The sequence below is a fragment of the Eubalaena glacialis genome, chromosome 16 (assembly GCF_028564815.1).
Source record: "Eubalaena glacialis isolate mEubGla1 chromosome 16, mEubGla1.1.hap2.+ XY, whole genome shotgun sequence".
NCBI lineage: Eukaryota > Metazoa > Chordata > Mammalia > Artiodactyla > Balaenidae > Eubalaena > Eubalaena glacialis.
In genome coordinates this window covers 89,001,547-89,019,958 of record NC_083731.1, presented here as the reverse complement: position 1 = coordinate 89,019,958, position 18,412 = coordinate 89,001,547, and the positions used below count along the sequence as shown (strand labels likewise).

General features: G+C 38.4%; 1 protein-coding gene across 1 annotated transcript in view; it reads left to right on the top strand.

Moving 5' to 3' along the window:
* Positions 1-4,507, top strand: part of FGF9 (fibroblast growth factor 9) — a 29,592-nt gene extending 25,085 nt beyond the window's left edge. The window contains exon 3 of the mRNA XM_061170975.1: positions 1,122-4,507. Within this exon, the coding sequence (XP_061026958.1) occupies positions 1,122-1,367 (246 nt within the window). The 3' untranslated portion in view covers positions 1,368-4,507. The remainder of the gene's footprint in view (positions 1-1,121) is intronic.
* The last annotated feature ends 13,905 nt before the right edge of the window (positions 4,508-18,412 follow it).

The window sequence follows — 18,412 nt, the reverse complement described above, 5'->3', positions numbered from 1 at the left end:
TATTTACGTAAGGGGCCAGGTGGGCAAGAGCAAGGGGAATGTTTTCAAACGTCATTTTAGTGTTTATTTTTTAACACTGCCATCTGGGAAGGTGCTGATCTTAAAGTTTCAACGTGGTGAGAAGAACAAGATGCTGGTCCACCCCACTGCCTCACTTCTCCAGGCGCAGCTAGAAGCACGTGTTTGTGCCTGGAATGAGTTCACGGTCTGGGGTGTGACGTGTGCATCGCTTCTGGTCCTTACTGCCCTCGAGACACGCGGCTGCAGGGGCCCTAGGTTATGGGGTTCCAGGGAACCCAGGCTTTCCTAAAGCTCTGGTGGAGGGCGAAGTGTAATACATTTATGAAACTGTGGAACCTTTCTGCTTTTAAACTGGGGGGGAGTGTGTGGTGGTTCTTCTAAGTTCAAGGAAGCAGGAGGGCTAGGATGTTTGTCTTTACATCTTTGTACTCAGGAAGACCCAGTCCTGATAGAAAGCATCGTATCTCAAAATGTGGACCAAAGAGTGGCTGCATCAGAATTCCACAAGGCCTGTTCAAAATGCATATTTCCAGACTTTCCGGATCAGAATTTTAAAAGGTTGGGGATTGGAAATTTACACTTAAAAAAAGCATCCCAAAGTGATTCTTCTGCACACTGAAGTTTGAAAACCACTCTTCTAGTGTAATGAATAACCTCCACTGCTTCAAAGGGCAGAAAATCGCTGACGTCACTGGTGATGTTGGTCTGTGTGGCAAGGACTTTCTGAAAAATACGCTGAAGATGAAGCAGTGCTCTGAGACTCTTTCTTCGAAGAGGCCCTCCCCCCAGGCTGGTCACCATCCTAATTGCTGTGGTGAAAAAGGGAACAGCTCATGGCGTTAGCTGCCTTTGCCTGCTGACTCATTCGGATAATTGGCATGTGGAAAAGTTTAAGTAGAAAAAATTAGACTCTTTTGTGCTTTAATCATTATGAAAAAAAATTAGGAGGTAGTTAAATTTATAGAGGTAAGCAGTTTTTGCAAAGTGCACTTAAAGTGGGTTAAAATTGGTATTTTGTCACCAGTTATGTTATGTAGCAATTGCTTTCGGTACGGAAAGTAGCTAATTTTTGCAAAATATTTGCTTTTGTTTTTCAACAGGAAAAACTAACCCAAGAGTGTGTATTCAGAGAACAGTTTGAAGAAAACTGGTATAACACGTACTCCTCGAATCTGTACAAACACGTGGACACTGGAAGGCGGTTCTATGTCGCGTTAAATAAGGACGGGACCCCCAGAGAAGGAACGAGGACTAAACGGCACCAGAAATTCACACATTTTTTACCCAGACCAGTGGACCCCGACAAAGTACCCGAACTCTATAAGGGTATCCTAAGCCAAAGTTGACAAAGACCATTTCTTCACTTGAGCCCTTAAAAAAGTAACCACTATAAAGGTTTCACGCGGTGGGTTCTTATTGATTTGCTGTGTCATCACATCAGCTCCACTGTTGCCAAACTTTGTCGCATGCATAGTCTGACGGAGGCGTGGAGGGGACATGCTGATTTTGTTCTCCAGGCTCGTCCTCTCTCGGGACCCCCTGCCCGCTGCTGCTGGGTGGGTGGAGAGCAGAAGGCAGGAGGCCGCAGGGTGAGGGGGTGAGTGGGGCTGCGGAGAGGAGGGAGCAGAGAGGACCAGCCGATGCATGTGGGGATAGATGCGCTTTCCCGTCCGGTCTCTTGTCCTTCATCCTCATCAGCAGAGCTGGCACACCTGGATGCATCGGGATCTGGCTGGCGGCCCGAGGCGGGCCCCGCTGCATTTTCACAGGCAGGAGGGTGCGGTCTGACCGACAGGACTTTCTCGGTTCATTGTCACGGGTGTCATCCCAGTGAATTTAAAGCAAAGACCTCTTAGTTAAAAAAAAAAAGAAAAAAAAAGAAAAAAAGTTAAATTTATTTATAGAAATTCCAAAGGCAACATTTTATTTATTTTATATATTTATTTATTCTATAGAGTTTATTTTTAATGAAATATGTACAGGCCAGATAGGCACTTTGGAAGCTTTAGGCTCTGTAGGCATTAAATGGCAACGTCCGCTACAAACCTGTGGCATATTCATGCAGCGAACGTGGCGTGCATGGATGCGAGACACTCAGATGGCCCTAGTGTCCTAAAGGCGACAATCGCTTTTGTGCCCGTGTTATTGTAAACTGATGCATACCGTTCATGACACTGAGTGTCCACTCTTCAGACTGCTTGTTCCATAGCTTATCCCAGAGGATTAAAGATAAACTGGGTCTCAAACTTTTATTCTGTGTCTGTAATATTTCCTCTCTCATAAGTGACTTCCTCCCTCATTGTAACTTCACGGTTGGAAAATATAAGGGTTGGTATATATTCTACTTGTCTAAATGTATCGCAGAATATACCAAAGCTAAACAATAACAGTGCTTTTATTTTAGTCGATCTCCAGAACAACAGGACTCATATCAAACATTGTACTGGATTAGAATTCTCAAAAAGGAAAAAACAAAAAAAAAGCTTACTTGGCACAGATTTTTCTTTTTTTTTAGGGGGCAAGAATCAGAGTCAGAACAACAGGGTAATTCTTATAAACTTTTTATTTGTGCACTTGGCTCTCAAATATGAAATTACACAAGTACCATAGGGGTTATTGTAACCTCTTTTATAGAAAATTGCTTTCGGTGTGACCTGTCATAATACCTGGTAAAAGCACCCTTCAAGTAAAACTTGCAAAATGAAACTAATAAATCTCCATCAATCCTGACAATGAGGGGGAAAGTATATATTTGTTGACTGCGTTTTGTTTTTTAAAATGGTCTTCACAAGCACTCAATTTTTTTAGAGGGGAGGTTACTCTATAGATTATCTTTTACAAGGCTTTTATAACATTTTATGCTGAAAAGCATAAGAATACATATTTCTTTAGTAGCAATAATTTTGAAACTTGCCCTTGGGCAAGGGAGATTATTTCTTACTATATACTAAGGAGAAAAGAGCCAAATTCTTAAAGCAATATTTAAGAAAAAGAAATCTATAACAAATTCTCATACCACATATAACACTTTCTGGCCATTTGTGTGGGAAATTGAAAGTGACAGTTAAAAAATGTGTTGGGATTTATGTAACTAATTTTAAAATTTAATATTCCAACTTTGTTTTGCTCTGATGCACATTCTCTATGAAAAGTAAAAGTATGCCACTGGTGAGTCAAAGCTGTTTCGAAGTAGAAGCACATGGCTGATTGTCATGAGCGCCGGGGGCCCATCTCTGGTCCAAAGGGCAGAACGGACATGGCCTCCTGTTGATGTGCATTAAAGAAAAACTAAGTCCAACATTTGGAATTAAGAAATATGCTGGGGGGGAGGGGACAGAAGCAATGTAAAATAGCTGATTTGTGGTAAAAGTCAGAATGTCCTCTTCGTTTATTTTCTTGTTTTTTTTTTTTTAAACTTTCTTAACAGAAACTGCATTTAATTCCAAGAGGTAGTATTCTTATTTATTATTTAACCCTTTGCTGCTGCTAAAATGTGCACATATTCAGGCTTTAGTTTTTCCAAAAGGCATTTAATATTGTTGGCTGAAAAACATTAAACATCTGATCACAGGGAAGAATCAAGTTTCTAGGATGTCATAGGTACAATATTTAGCACCGGAGAAATTGATTTTAGGAAATAGCCAAAAGTAATCTTAGAGTAGCATGAGATGCTAGATTAATCAGCCTAAAAGAAAGAAAACAATTTGTGAAAAAGACTAAACTCTCCATGCATTCCTAAGAAAATGCTACTTTAATGTCGACTTTTGGAGTTATTTTGTTTTGGTTACTTTTTTTTTTGAAAAAAGAAAAACAAAATGTTATATGCTTTTGGCAATTGATATGATAAACTGTAATGGTCTGTAAATAAATAAATACTGACTTATGCAATTTCTGTACATAAGTGTTCTGGGAGAGTAGATGGCTCAGGGTTTTGGCGCGGGCGCTGTCCTGCTGGGCCACAGAGTGAGTCGCCCCAGCTCCTGGCTTTGCAACTGGTTCTTGTCATAAGGGACCCAAGGCCGTGGGTGGCTGCTCAAGCCTCTGTGGAATGATGGGTCCAGTTTTGACAAACACAAGCCCGGCCAGCCAAACCGCTATGTCGTTTGTGCCAACACTGCACCTTGGTCACAGACTTAACAGGCACGGACTGACCCCCCCCCATCTGTCATGCGAATGTCCCCAGGCGGTGCCGACGTGCCAGGTACCTTGGGGCACCTGTCCCTGCCAAGTCCTGTTCTGTGGATAAGTGGACGGCTTCCATTTATGGTTTTCATTCGATCTCATCTCATTAACACAACATTGTGTTATTTACTTGATAATCTGTAATTGTATGTAAATACATACAGGATTATGTAATTTGTGTAAATACATAATTACAGACTTTGGAAAACTGGTATTTTTTACTTGATGTCCATGTTGGAGCTGCTTCCGATTCTGTGCCTACGTGAACCGATGGAATTTTAAAAACACGATCTCCTTGCTCTTACAGCTGTTGCGTGTGTGTTGAGGGACGAGGGGGTGTGGCGATGATGGGGGGCACAGACGCATCCGGATGTCCTGTCTTTTCTGTAAGTGTTAGATGAGGGAGCGCGGAAGCTTCTGGGATAAAGATTTATGAACTTGCATCAAGCAAAACGCAGTGTGTACGCACGTTGACGTGGATGGTGAGTGGACAGAGGCATATTGTCCGAGGTCAAGTTCTGTTTGCTGCATCGTTTGACCTCGAAATGTGCCGGATTTAGATCCACTGTTTGTGGTCACTTGCATGAAAGAGCAATGAAGCGGCGGGGGTCGGGGAATACGCCAGATGGATTCAAAAGATGCGTTCGCCAAGCCCCTGTGTCTGCGTGTGTGTGTGTGTGTGTGAGACACGTGACGTAATACCCACGGGCATCCATAGACATTTCACATTTGAAAATTGACACTTTATTGTTACAGGTGGGGTGGGAGGAATTACCTGTCGGTCAGTAAGTAGCCCCGCGTCCCGGGCTTCGGGTGTGGCGGGCGGGCCTGACTGCGGGCCGGAGCCGCGCCCCACGTGGCTCCCCGCTCCGCCTGCCCTGCGCCTCGGCAGCCGCCTCCCTTAGGTCTTCAGAAGAATTTTTCTTGTAACCTCTTCTTCACCGGGGGGAGCGTGCAGAAATGAGAAACGGCCTCTTCTATAATTTTCTCTGGAAAGAAATGGTAACGAGCGTTCTTCACGTGTGTGTGTTCTACGTCTCGGCGATGCACCAGCTCGTACTCGGCAGGTTGGTGGACGCCGGCTGTAAGGTCGGACGGTGTTGTGACGGCCACCAGCGAGGCAAGGAGAACACCAAGGAGAGGCCTCTTTGCTACTTTGGTTGATCGTCAGAGAGAAAATTCATACGTAGGTTTCTCATTTCTCTCCAACTGTATTCCGGCATATATCTTGGAAAACATTTTTAAAACAACTTCAATTAAAACAAGTGGTAGGCATCCCCGATATCTCAGTACCTCTTGGCCAGATGTGCTGGTAGCTGGCTCTTGTTTTTTCCCATCCCCTTCTGAAGAGCCTTCAGTTTGTGGTTTTGGTGATGATTCCTGTTGTTATTAGTGGACTTAGCTGGGAACATTTGATCCTGGGAACGAAGGAGTTAGAAGACAGTGTGTAAAGGGGACATTCAGAGCTGAGCAGCTGAGTCTGCCCTCCTCACACAGTGGAAGCGCAAGCGTTACTGACAACGTTCATGGCCCGGCTTGGAGAAACCTATCGTAAACACACTCACGCAGGCTTTTTCCTAAGCATTTTGTGGGATGTGGCAAAGCATTCTGTAAACTCCACCTGGCTGTTGCCTCTCGCTTCTAGTGTCTGTGGGTGTACAGGGTTGGTCCATGACAGCCTTGGGGGATTTCTGTTTCTGATTCATAAAAAGAGGGCTTTTCCTAGTCCGTGAAGCTGTTAGAATTATAGCTGCTCTTTCAGAAGGAAGCGGTACTCCAAGCATCTCTTCACTCCATGGCTGACCAAATCTTGCCCCCTCCCTCCCTTCCTGTCTTTCTTTTCCTCACTCCTTCCCTCCTTCCTTTGTCGTATTGTGGAGCTGGCATCAGCAATAAAAGGGCAGGCATGGTCTCTGATGGTACACGGAACTTAAACCACAGGCATCCTGAGGTGTTGTGATGGACCCTGGGGTGGGAGGGTACCGGGGGCCGTGGGACATCCGTGCATCCCATATGGACTTTTGAGGGCCTGAGGTCGTCACGTCTGAGCTGAGATGCAAACGAGCAGGAGGTACAAGAGAGAGACCTTATAGTCACTGGCTTTCTAACCGTGTCAAGATTAAGTGCTTTGTTCTTGGAGAATCGGGGCTCATTGGATCTTTTCCTGATGTTTCCTGGATGCCTGTGATGGACCCTGAGGATGTGAAAAGTGCTGGCTGATGGGCCAGCATCAGTCGTGGCTTTGGTTCCTGGAGATGAAGGGGACCAGTCTTTAGTCAGACCATCTCTGCTGCCCTGTGCCTACTGGGGCCACGCTCAGAATGCTCTTTGGCTACTTTTGGTTGCTATTCAGAGGAAGGTGACTCTATTAGTTTTTGTTAATATTACTCACTTTAGTTTTCCCCCTCCACGTTTACCTCATGTCACAGGCAAAATTCACAACAGAATAGCAATGAAACTATAGGGTAACAAAAGAGGTGAAAATATAATCTTTAAAATATCCACTTCATTCTTTCAATAAATATGTATTGAGCAGCTGCTATATGACATGGAACAGTGCTAAGGATATTGTAGAGGAAAAAAAGACAATATTTTGATCTTGCTACTTAATACCAGGCTGGGTTCTATGTCAATTGTTATATCAACATGCAGTTTAAGATACTGTAGGACTGGGATGCCCACGTTTTAAGGCAATTAGGATAATGTTGACAATTCTCCATGGACTTCACCTGTCTTCAGCCATGTATTCAATTTACATGAATATGTAAGAACCCAGTTAGATGCAGACCCATTCAAGTCCTATTGTTTTAAGTAGAACAGCGTTTTCTTTTTTTTATTTTGTTTACTTTTTAAAATATTCTTTTCCATTACGGTTTATCACAGGATACTGAATATAGTTCCCTGTGCTCTACAGTAGGACCTTGTTGTTTATCCATCCTATATATAATAGTTTGCATCTGCTAATCCCAACCTCCCACTCCATCCCTCCCCCACCCCCGGGACAGTGTTTTAAAAATGTGTCCTCAAATTTGATGATACAGATTCTTTCGGTAGATGATCTCCTCCTTGGCAGTTAATGAGTTTCTTTTGAAATAGAGGCCATCCCATTTTTCCTTCCTTGGGAAAATCCAAAGGAAAAGGCACCAGAATTCCAAAAGTTTATCAATTACACATTTGGCTGTCTTTTAAGGATACCAGGACTCTGAAGCTACAAGAACCAATGAAGCTTTGGAAAATACCTCATCTCCCTTACAACCCACCTCACTGAAATATGAATGGGCATGTAACAGTAGCTTTTATACCATAGAGATGAAATTATACATCTCGGTTAGAGGGATAAAACTTTTCATTTTGTCTTCACCAGAATTAAAAATCTGTAGTTAATCAGCTTCTGGCTTCCCCTGTGGCTTTGGTTTCCTCTTCTAGTTGTAGGGGTGCCCTGGCTTCCCACTCTCTTGGGTCTTCCCCTCTTTGTCCTACGTTTGACGAGTAGAGATGCTTCAGTGCCTGTTACATAATAAGTAGAACAGGTGGGATGTGATGGGTGGTCTTTAGAATTTCTCCAGAAGAGTTTTATGATGTTGAGTTTGGTTTAGGGAATGAGGGCTAATTGAATTAGAGCAGCATTCAAAGCAGGACATATTGGCAAGAAAAGAAACTCTCTGTTCCTGGATGGAGAAAACCTAAGGGCAGAACATTTCCCTGACACTGCCATTCACCCAATGTCGTGCCATCAAGAGATCAATTTGAGTTATGAATGCTACTTTGGTAGATGGGTGCGAAGTTTGAAATCAGACTATTTCTTCTGATGACCTGCTTCAAAGAAGCAAATTAAAATTTTGTGGTGACTCTAATGTGCCTATACCCATGCTTCCTGTTTCTTCCTCTGGCATATTTCCTATTCAAGAAGGCTGGATTCTACTATTCTCATCTCAGAGCTTTCATTTGGTTCCAGATGCAAAGTGCTATTTCTTTGAAAATGTAGATTATTAACAATGCTTCCTCCTGAAGTACATGAATTAACCTGCCTGAAAATACAGTCTAGTCACGTCGAGTCCTTTTCCGTGAGCCATTGCCCCATTCTGCATTCCACGTGGTCCTAAACATGTTCCCAAATGCATCAGTTCCTTGCGATGGCCAGACTGCTCTCAAACGAGCTGTTCTGTTTCCTAATTAGCTGGTTGCTATAGACACTTGGGTCATGTTTTTTTTCAAATAGTAGGAGCTCAAATTATAGGAAAACTAAAAATAAAATAGAAAGAATAAATATTATTATTGTAGTTGGGATAAATAAAAGTTATTTTTTTGTAGTCATGGGTCACATTTGATGCTTTAAATTTTTTAAACCGTTTAAAATTGGTCAACTATTGAGTTTTATTCTTAGGGAAACCCATGATTTTTCAACATGTCTATATAATACCCAGTGGATTATTTAGAACCTGACCAAAATTTAAGTGAAGGGAACTTTTCCCTGAAGCTCATTAATTTATTAAGCAGGCAAATATTGGTATATTACCATATTCTGGGGATTATAAAGTAAAACAGAATTGTTAAAATTTGTTTTCATATGCAATGTGAATATGTATTGACTCACTTAGCTTATGCCTACCTCTTGTGAAAGTGTCATGATTTTATTGTCATAATTTTCTTCTTGTCTCCTTTATATAAAATATCACTTCTCCCTGGAGAAGACGACTAGGATGTGGTTTAAAGCAGAGTGTCATCTCTTTAAAGCAGGTACTTTATACTATAATGGGCTTGTGCCACTTGGAGATCTTCTTTTGGTTCCCATTCAACTGGATGCTTATAATTGTTCTCAAAGGAATTCCCTCTTGGTTTGACTTTGAACTGAAAAATGTCTCTGAAAAATAAAACATGCATAAAGTCAATATGATGTAATTTAGCATACTTTTTGGTCATGTTTTATAATGATTAGTCTCTATTGGTAGTTCAGAACAGTAGTTAAGTTTCCAAATTCCTGTGTGACTGTTTTTATCTCAGAAACATGTGATGGCTTGTCATGAGGCTATCTTATTTGGGAACCACACTCGATGGTTCTGAGCACACTCAAGGAACTATATTAAGGAGCATGTGACAAATGTATGAACGATTTATAAATACATTTGATTAGTAATTACTCTCTAGAAAGGGGCTATATAGTGATTAGTACATGAATATAAGAAGATTACCTGAGGACAGGAAAGAACCACCCTAAAGGATGAGAGGTAACAGTACTGGGTGCTCCCAAAGGGTGAGGAGCAGTGCCTCTTCCTACCAGACAGACTAGAAAACCTCAAGATTCATAGAGCATTAGGTAGAGAACACAGAAGGGTCTTACCTCAATTGTGGAGAATAATTCGCCTTAGACTAAACACTGTTCCAATTCTACCTAACATATTTTAAAAGAAACACCAAAAAGGATCAAACTATTTTCAAGTAAACTTAGCTTTATCCCAGAACAAAACTCCATAATATTTATGGGAATAAAGAATACCAAGCAACCAGCAAGATAAAATACACAGTGTTTGGCATCCAATCAAAAATCACCAGACATGCAAAGAGGCAGGAAAATACAACCCAAAACGAGGATAAAAAAGCATTCCATTCAACCTGACCCAGAACTGACAAAGATGTTAGAATGAGCAGAAAAATACATTGAAACAGTTATTATAACTATATTCTGTATTTTAAAATAGTGTGAGACAAGAAAAGATACAAGAAAAAATTCAAATTTGACTTCTAGAGATGAAAAGTACAATGTGTGAGATGAAAAATACATTGGATAGGATTAATGGCAGTTTAGACATTGCAGAAGAAAAGATGCATATGCTCAAAATTACAGTAATAGAAACTATCTAAAATGGAAGACAGAGAGAAAATGGAATTAAGAAAAATTGAACAGAGCGTTAGTGAGTTGTGGGAAAACTTCAAGAAGTTTAATATCCATGTAACTGGAGTCCCCAAAAAGGAAGAGAGAGGAGACAAAAAATTTAAATAAATAATGACCAGAAAGTTTCTAAACTTGATAAAAACTATAAATACAAAGACCCAAGATGCTCACTGCACCTAAAACATAAGAAACATGAAAAAAATAACCTATACCAAGGCACATCATAATCAAATTGCTGACAAACAGTGGTAAGAGAAAGTCTTAAAAGCAGCCAGTTAAAAAAGAAAAAAACATATATTACATACAGAGGAACAAAGTTAAGAATGACAGAAGATTTCTTGTCAGAAATGATGTGAACAAGAACACAATGAAATAATACCTTTAAAGTACCGAAAAAACAAATCTGTCAAACTGGAATTATATACCCACCAATGATATATTTTATTTATTTATTTTTAAAATTTATTTATTCATTTATTTAATTTTTGGCTACATTGGGTCTTCGCTGCTGCACGTGAGTTTTCTCTAGTTGCTGAGAGCGGAGGCTACTCTTTGTTGTGGTGCGCGGGCTTCTCATTGTGGTGGCTTCTCTTGTTGTGGAGCACGGGTTCTAGGCGCACGGGCTTCAGCAGTTGTGGCACATGGGCTCAGTAGCTGTGGCTCGCGGGCTCTAGAGCACAGGCTCAGTAGCTGTGGCGCATGGGCTTAGTTGCTCTGTGGCATGTGGGATCTTCCCGGACCAGAGCTCGAACCTGTGTCCCCTGCATTGGCAGGCGGATTCTTAACCACTGTGCCACCAGGGAAGCCCCAATGATATATTTTAAAAACAAGGGTGAAGTGAAGACTTTTTTCTGGCATACACAGGCTGTAAGAATTCATCATCAGCTGGCTCATACTATAAGAAATGTTAAAATTATAAGTATTAATTGTTAATGTTAAAACCTTAAAATCCTTCAGGTAGAAGGAAAAAGATACCACATGGAAATAAGAATGCATACAAAAGAATGAAGAGCACCAGAAATGATAACTACATGAGTAAATATAAGATTTTTTCTTACTTAAATCTCTTTAAAAGATGATGGATGTTAAACAAAAACAATAACAATGCACTGTGAGATACATCACATTTGTAATAGTAAAATATATGACAATAATAACACAAATTTGGAAGTGGATAAATGGAAGTACATTACTGTAAGGTTCTTATACTATAGGTGGAGTGGTATAACACCACAATAAGTTGAAGATGTGTGGTATAAACTCTAAACCAATCACTAAGATAATAAAATGAAGAGTTATAACAAGATGATAGATTTAAACCTGTCTATACTAAAAGTCACATTAAAAGTAAATGGTCTAGGGAATTCCCTGGTGATCTAGTGGTTAGGACTCAGTGCTTTCATTGTTGGGGCCCAGGTTCAATCCCTGGTTGGGGAACTAAGATCCCACACGCTGTGCAGTGTGGCCAAAAAAAAAAAAAAAAAGCAAATGGTCTAAACACCACAAGACAGAGATAGATTGGATTAAAAATGCACGATTCAACTGTATACTCTCTACAAGAAACACACTTTGAATATAAAAACACAAATAGGTTAAAAGTAAAAAGATGAGAAAATATATACTTTGATAATATTCTACAAAAAAAAAAAGCTGGAGTGGCTATATTAATATCAGGCAAACTTAATTTCACAGCAAAAAATGTTACCAGGGATAAAGAAGGTAATTTCTTAATCATAAAGGGATCAATTCTTTAAAAGAACAGAAAAATCCAAACTGTGTGCCTAATAAACAGAGCTTCAATATACATGAAGTGAAATGTGATAAAACTGCAAGGAGAAATAGTCAAATTCACAATTATAATTTAAGATTTCAAGAACCTTCTTTCAATAATTGATAAAACAAGTAGACAGAAAATCATTAAGAATATAGAATGTTTAAACAATACTTCCAACCAGTTTGACTTAATTGACACTTTAATTTTATTATTATTTTTTAATTTAAGTTTTTTAAGATTTTTTTTTTTTTTTGATGTGGACCATTTTCAAAATCTCCATTGAATTTGTTACAATATTGCTTCCATTTCACGCCTTGGTTTCTCGGCTGCAAGGCATGTGGGATCCTAGCTCCCCGACCAGGGATCGAACCCACACGCCCCACATTGGAATGTGATGTCCCACCACTGGACACCCTGGGAAGTCCCCCTAATTGACATTTTTAGAACACTCCACCTAACGATAGCAGAATATATATTCTTTTCAAGTGCACAAGGAACATTTACCAAGATATTCTGAGTCATATAATTAATCTCAATAGAGTTAAAAGGATTCAAGTCATACAAAGTATGTTTTCTAACCAAAATAGAAACCAACTAGCAGAAAGTTCTCTGGATAATCCACAAATACTGAAAACTAAACAACATACTTATAAATGTTCTAACTTTGAACCCATGGTTCAAAGAAGAAGTCAAGTGAAATTATGAAGTAGTTTGAACTACATAAAAATTAAAATACAACAGATCAAAAACTGTGGAACACTGCTAAGCTAATACTTAGGGAGAAATTGATATTTACTAAATTCCTTTATTAGAAAAGAAGAAAGTTCTCAAATCAATGATCTGAACTTCTATTTTAAGAAACTAGAAAAAGAAGAGAAAATTTAACCTAAAGTGAGAAGAACAAAAGACATATAAAGATCATAGTAGAAATTAATGAAATAGAAAATATAAAAACAGTAGGAAAAAATTAACAAAACAACAACAAAACAACCTGTGTTTTTGACAAGATCAATGAAATTGATAAACCTTTAGGCAAACTGATCAGGAAAAAAGTAAGAAGACACAAATTATAGATATAAAAATGGAGAGGTTACAGTACTACAGATTCTACAGATGTTAACATAAAATAAGGGGATACTAGGAACAATTGATGCTACCGTTTGATATTGAATAAATTAAAACGTTTATATTAAATGGACAAATTACTTGAAAAACATAAACTGCCAAACACCAAAGCTTACTCAAAAAGAAGTAGATAATAACATGAATAGCCCTATTTCTGCTAATAGGGTTAATATTATTGCTATTAATATTTAAATGTTAAATATTAACATTAATATAATGAGATATAGATATTAATATTAATTACAAAATTAATAAATGAATTTGCAGTTAAAAACCTTCCCACAAATAAAAACTCTAGACTCAGAAGCATCACTGGTAAATTCTACCAAATGTTTAAGGAAAAAGAAATATCATTTTAAGATAAACTCAGAAAATTGAAGAGAAGGAAATATTTTAAAATTCATCTTATAAATTAAGCCAGAGAAAGACTTCACAAGAAGAGAAAATGACCAATCAATATCCATCATGAACATGGATTTAAAAATTCTAAATATAATTTTAGCAAACTGAATCCAACTATATGTAAAAAAAGGATAATATGCCATGTCCAAGAGGGATTTATTCCAAGAATGCAAGATTGACTTGCCAATTGAAAATCAATTAATGTACCCTTTGACCAACATTTCCCCAGTTCCCCCACCCCACCTTTTCTGGTAACTACGATTCTACTCTATGTTTTTATGAAGTCAGCTTTTTTGGATTCTACATATAAGTGATATCATACAGTATTTGTCTTCCTTTGTCTGCCTTATCGCATTTAACATAATGCCCTCAAGGTTCATCCGTGTTGTTGAAAATGGCAAGATGTCCTTCTTTTTCATGGCTGAATAATATTCCTGTGTGTGTGTGTGTGTGTGTGTGTGTGTGTGTGTGTGTGTATGTGTATGTATCACATCTTCTTTATCCATTCATCCATTGATGGATGCTTGGGTTGTTTTTATATCCTGGCTTTTGTGAATAATGCTGCAATAAACATGGGAGTGCAAATACCTTTTTGATATCCTGTTTTCATTTCCTTTGGACATATACTGGAAGTGGGATTGCTGGATCATATGGTAGTTATATTTTTAATTTTTTGAGGAACCTCCATACTGTTTTCCATAGTGGCTGAACCAATTTACATTCCCACCAATACTGCACAAGTGTTCCCTTTTCTCCACATTTTTGGGCAACACTTGTTATCTCTCATCTTTTTGATAACAGCCATTCCAACAGGTGTGAGGTGATATCTCATTATGGCTTAGATTTGCATTTCCCTGATGATTAGTGATGTTGAGCATCTTGCCATCTGTTTGTTGGCCATTTGTATGTCTTCTTTGGAAAGATGTCTATTCAATTCCTCTGCCCATTTTTAAACCAGATTGTTTGTCTTTTTGTTATTGAGTGTATGAGTTCTTTGTATATTTTGGAAATTAACCTCTTATCAGAAATGTTGGTCAAGGGGTACAAACTTGAAGTTAGAAGATGAATAAGCTCTGGATAGTTAATTCACGGCATTGTGCTTATAGTTAACACTACTGTATTTCATATTTTGAAGTTGCTAAGAGACTTGATCTTAAATATTCTCACCACAAAGAAAAAGAAATGATAATTACGTGATGGATGGAGGTATCAGCTAACACTACGGAGGTAATCATATTGCAATATATAAATGTATCTGATCAACACATTGTACACCTTAAATTTACAATGTTATATGTCAATTATATCTCAATTTAAAAAACATCTTTACAGTTTGGGCAATAAGCCAAATAAAACAAGATGAAATTTAAAAGGGTAAATATAACAATATGAACTTAGATCTAAAAAACTGTGAAAGACTAGAATGGGAGAAACATGGCTTACTAGGAGCATATCTATGTAATTTACTGGACAATAAATTCAGTATTAATCAACAGTATGATGTAAACAAAATAGTTAGAATGCATTAATAAAAGCATGTTTTCTAAAACAAAAAAAATCAATTAATGTAATTCATCTATTACCAAGCAAAAAAGAAAAGCAAATTATCATCTCAATAAACTCAGAAAAAGCATTTGATAAAATTAAAATAATTCCTGGCAAAACCCTCAGCAAATTAGTAATAGAAAGATACTTCCTCAAACTGATAAAAGGTGTCGACAAAATAACTACGTGAACATCTTACTTATGAAAGACTGAGTGCTTTAGTCCAAACTCAGGAACAAGGCAAGGCTGTCCACACTTACCATTTCTGTTCAACGTTGTCCTGGAGATCCTAGGCAGAAAGAAGTGAAAGGCACCCAGATTGGAAAGAAAGAAGAACTGTCTTTTTTTTTTTTTTGCAGATGACATGATCACTTATACAGAAAATTTGATGATATATACAGAAAAGCCACTAGAATTAAAAAATGAGTTTAAGTTGCAGGATGGAAGAGCAATATACAAAAATCTGTTGTATTTCTACATATTCTTAATGAACAATCAGATATTGAAATAAAAATAACATTTAATAGGATACAAATGTTTAGGGATAAATATGACAAAGTATATTCAAGATCAATTCACTGCAAACTACAAAACATGACTGAGATAAATAAAGGAAGTCCTAAATAAATGGAGAAATACACCATGTTTATGTATTGTTAAGATGTAAATTTCCTGTGTATTGCTCTGTTGATCAAAGTTAATCCCAATCAGAATTTCTCAGTTTTTGTTTTAGAAATTAACAAACTGATTCTAAAACTCACATGGAAATGGAGAGGAGCTAGAATATCCAGAATCACTCTGACAAAGAACACGGTTGGAGGACTGATGCCATTTGAATTCAAGGTGTATAAAGCTACAGTGATTAAGACTGTGCAGTTGGCATAAAGATAGACAAATCCATCACTGGAACAGAATACAGAGTCCATAAATAGACCCATACCTCAGTAGACACCCAATTAAAAATTATATTTATTACTCTCTATTTTATCTTAAAAAGCAAATACTGATAAAGAAAATGTAATACAGCAGCAGCATCACTGAAAAAGAGATCTGACATGCTGCATTCATTATTTTAATCTTTATACTTCTAAAAAATTGACTTTATTTTTTTAGAGCAGTTTTAGGTTCAGAGCTTTCCCATATACCCCCGTCCACATAACGTCATAATACCCAAAGTCTGCAATTTCCGTTACAGCTCACTCTTGGTGTTTTCCATTTTATGGGTTTGGACAAATGTATAATGACATGCATTCATCATTACGGTGTAATATAGAGTATTTTCATTGCCGTAAAAGTCTTCTGTCCTCCACCCCTCAAACCTTTAGCAACCACTGATCTTTTTACTGTCTCCATAGTTTCATTTTCCTAGAAGTTGAAATCATACAATATGTAGCCCTTTCAGATTGACTTCTTTCACTCAGTAATATACATTCAAGATTCTTCCAAGTCTTTTCATGGCTTGATAGCTCATTTCTTTTTAGTGCTAAAATTCCATTGCCCGTATGGACGACAGCTTATTTATCCATTGACCCACTGAAGGACATCTTGGTTGCTTCTAAGTTTTGGCAATTATGAATAAAACTTCTATAAACATCCCCGTGCAGGTTTTTGGGTGGACATCAGTTTTCATCTCTTTTGGGTAAATATCGAGGAGTAAGATTGCTAGAGCACATGGTAAGAGTATGTTTCGTTTTGTAAGAAACTGTCAAACTGTCAAACTGCACCATTTTGCATTCCCACCAGCAATGAATGAGGGTTACAGTTGCTCCACATCCTCACCAACATGGACAACTAATTTCTGACAACAATACAAAGGGAATTCAGTGGAGAAAGGACAGCATTTCAACAAATGGTATGAACAATTTGATATATCCATATGCAAAAAATTCAAATCCATACCTTGTACCATATATGGAAATTAACTCAAAATGGATTATAAACCTAAACATCAAACCTAAAACTGGGACTTCCCTGGTGGCGCAGTGGTTAGGAATCACCTGCCAGTGCAGGGGACATGGGTTTGAGCCCTGGTCCAGGAAGATCCCACATGCCGCGGAGCAACTAAGCCCATGCGCCACAACTACTGAGCCTGTGCTCTAGAGCCCATGAACCACAACTACTAAGCCAGCGAGCCACAACTACTGAAGCCTGCGTGCCTAGAGCCCGTGCTCTTCAACAAGAGAAGCCACCACAATGAGAAGCCCGTGCACAGCAACAAAGAGTAGCCCCCGCTCGCCACAACTAGAGAAGGCCTGTGTGCAGCAACGAAGACCCAACACAGCCAAAAAAAAAAAAAGAATTAATTAATTTTAAAAAAACTATAAAACTTCTAGAATCAAACAGAGGAGAAAATATTTGTGAACTTGGGTAAAGATTTCTCAGTTACAACACAGAAAGAACACAATCTCTTTCAAAGACACCATTAAGAGAATGAAAAGAAAAGCCACAGACTGACAGAACATATTTGCAAATTATGTCCAGACTTTTCTGTCCAAGGACCTAGATCCAGAATGTATACAGAACTCTCGAAACTCAAGAAAACAGGCAAAATATTTGAACAGACAATTCACCGAGGAATATGCAAATGGCAAATAAGTTAAAAGATACTAAAAAGTAAAAAGATACTAAAAAGATACTCAACATCATTGCCCGTCAGGGAGAGGGGAAATAAAACCACAATGAGATACCATTACGTACCTCTTAAAATGGCTAAAATTTAAAAAATTGACCCTTCTAAATGTTGGTGAGGATTTGGAGGAACTGGAACGTTCACACATAGGTGGTAGGGTGTAAAGTTGTAAACTCTCTTTGGAAAACATTTTGTCAGTTTCTTAAAAAGTTACACACGTGTCAACTTTAGGGTCCAGCCATTCCAGTCCTATGTATGCGCCCAATAGAGATACAAAGGCATATGCGGCTTTTAAAATAATAGCCAAACACTGGGAAAAACCCAAATGCACCCTCCAGGTGAATGAATGAACTCTGATACGCCCGGACAATGGAATACTGCTTGACTATAAAGGTGAGTGAATTACTGAAACACTCTGCAGCATGGATGAATCTCAGAATAATTGTGCTGAATGAAAGAAGCTAGACAAAAGAGTATGTACTGTATGTTTCCATCTGAATAAAATGCTAGAAAATTAGATCCAACACACAGCTATAGAAAGTAGATCAGAGGTTTCCCGGAGGTGAGCAGGACAGGCAGGGGTGGGAGGAGGGACGACCAAGGGCCATGAGGAGACCTTTGGGTGATGGATTTGTTAATGATCTTGATTTACTGAGTGTGCAGATACGTCAAACTTATCACATTCTACGTTTCTGTGCAGTTTATGGCATGGCAATTATACCACGGTGAAAAAATTTAGAAGCATTATATAAAATATTTAATCTATTTATATAAAGAGCTATCCTGTAGCTGAAATGAGATGATGGGGGTAGTGTGATCCTGGCACGTCAGTCTGCTCCCCTTA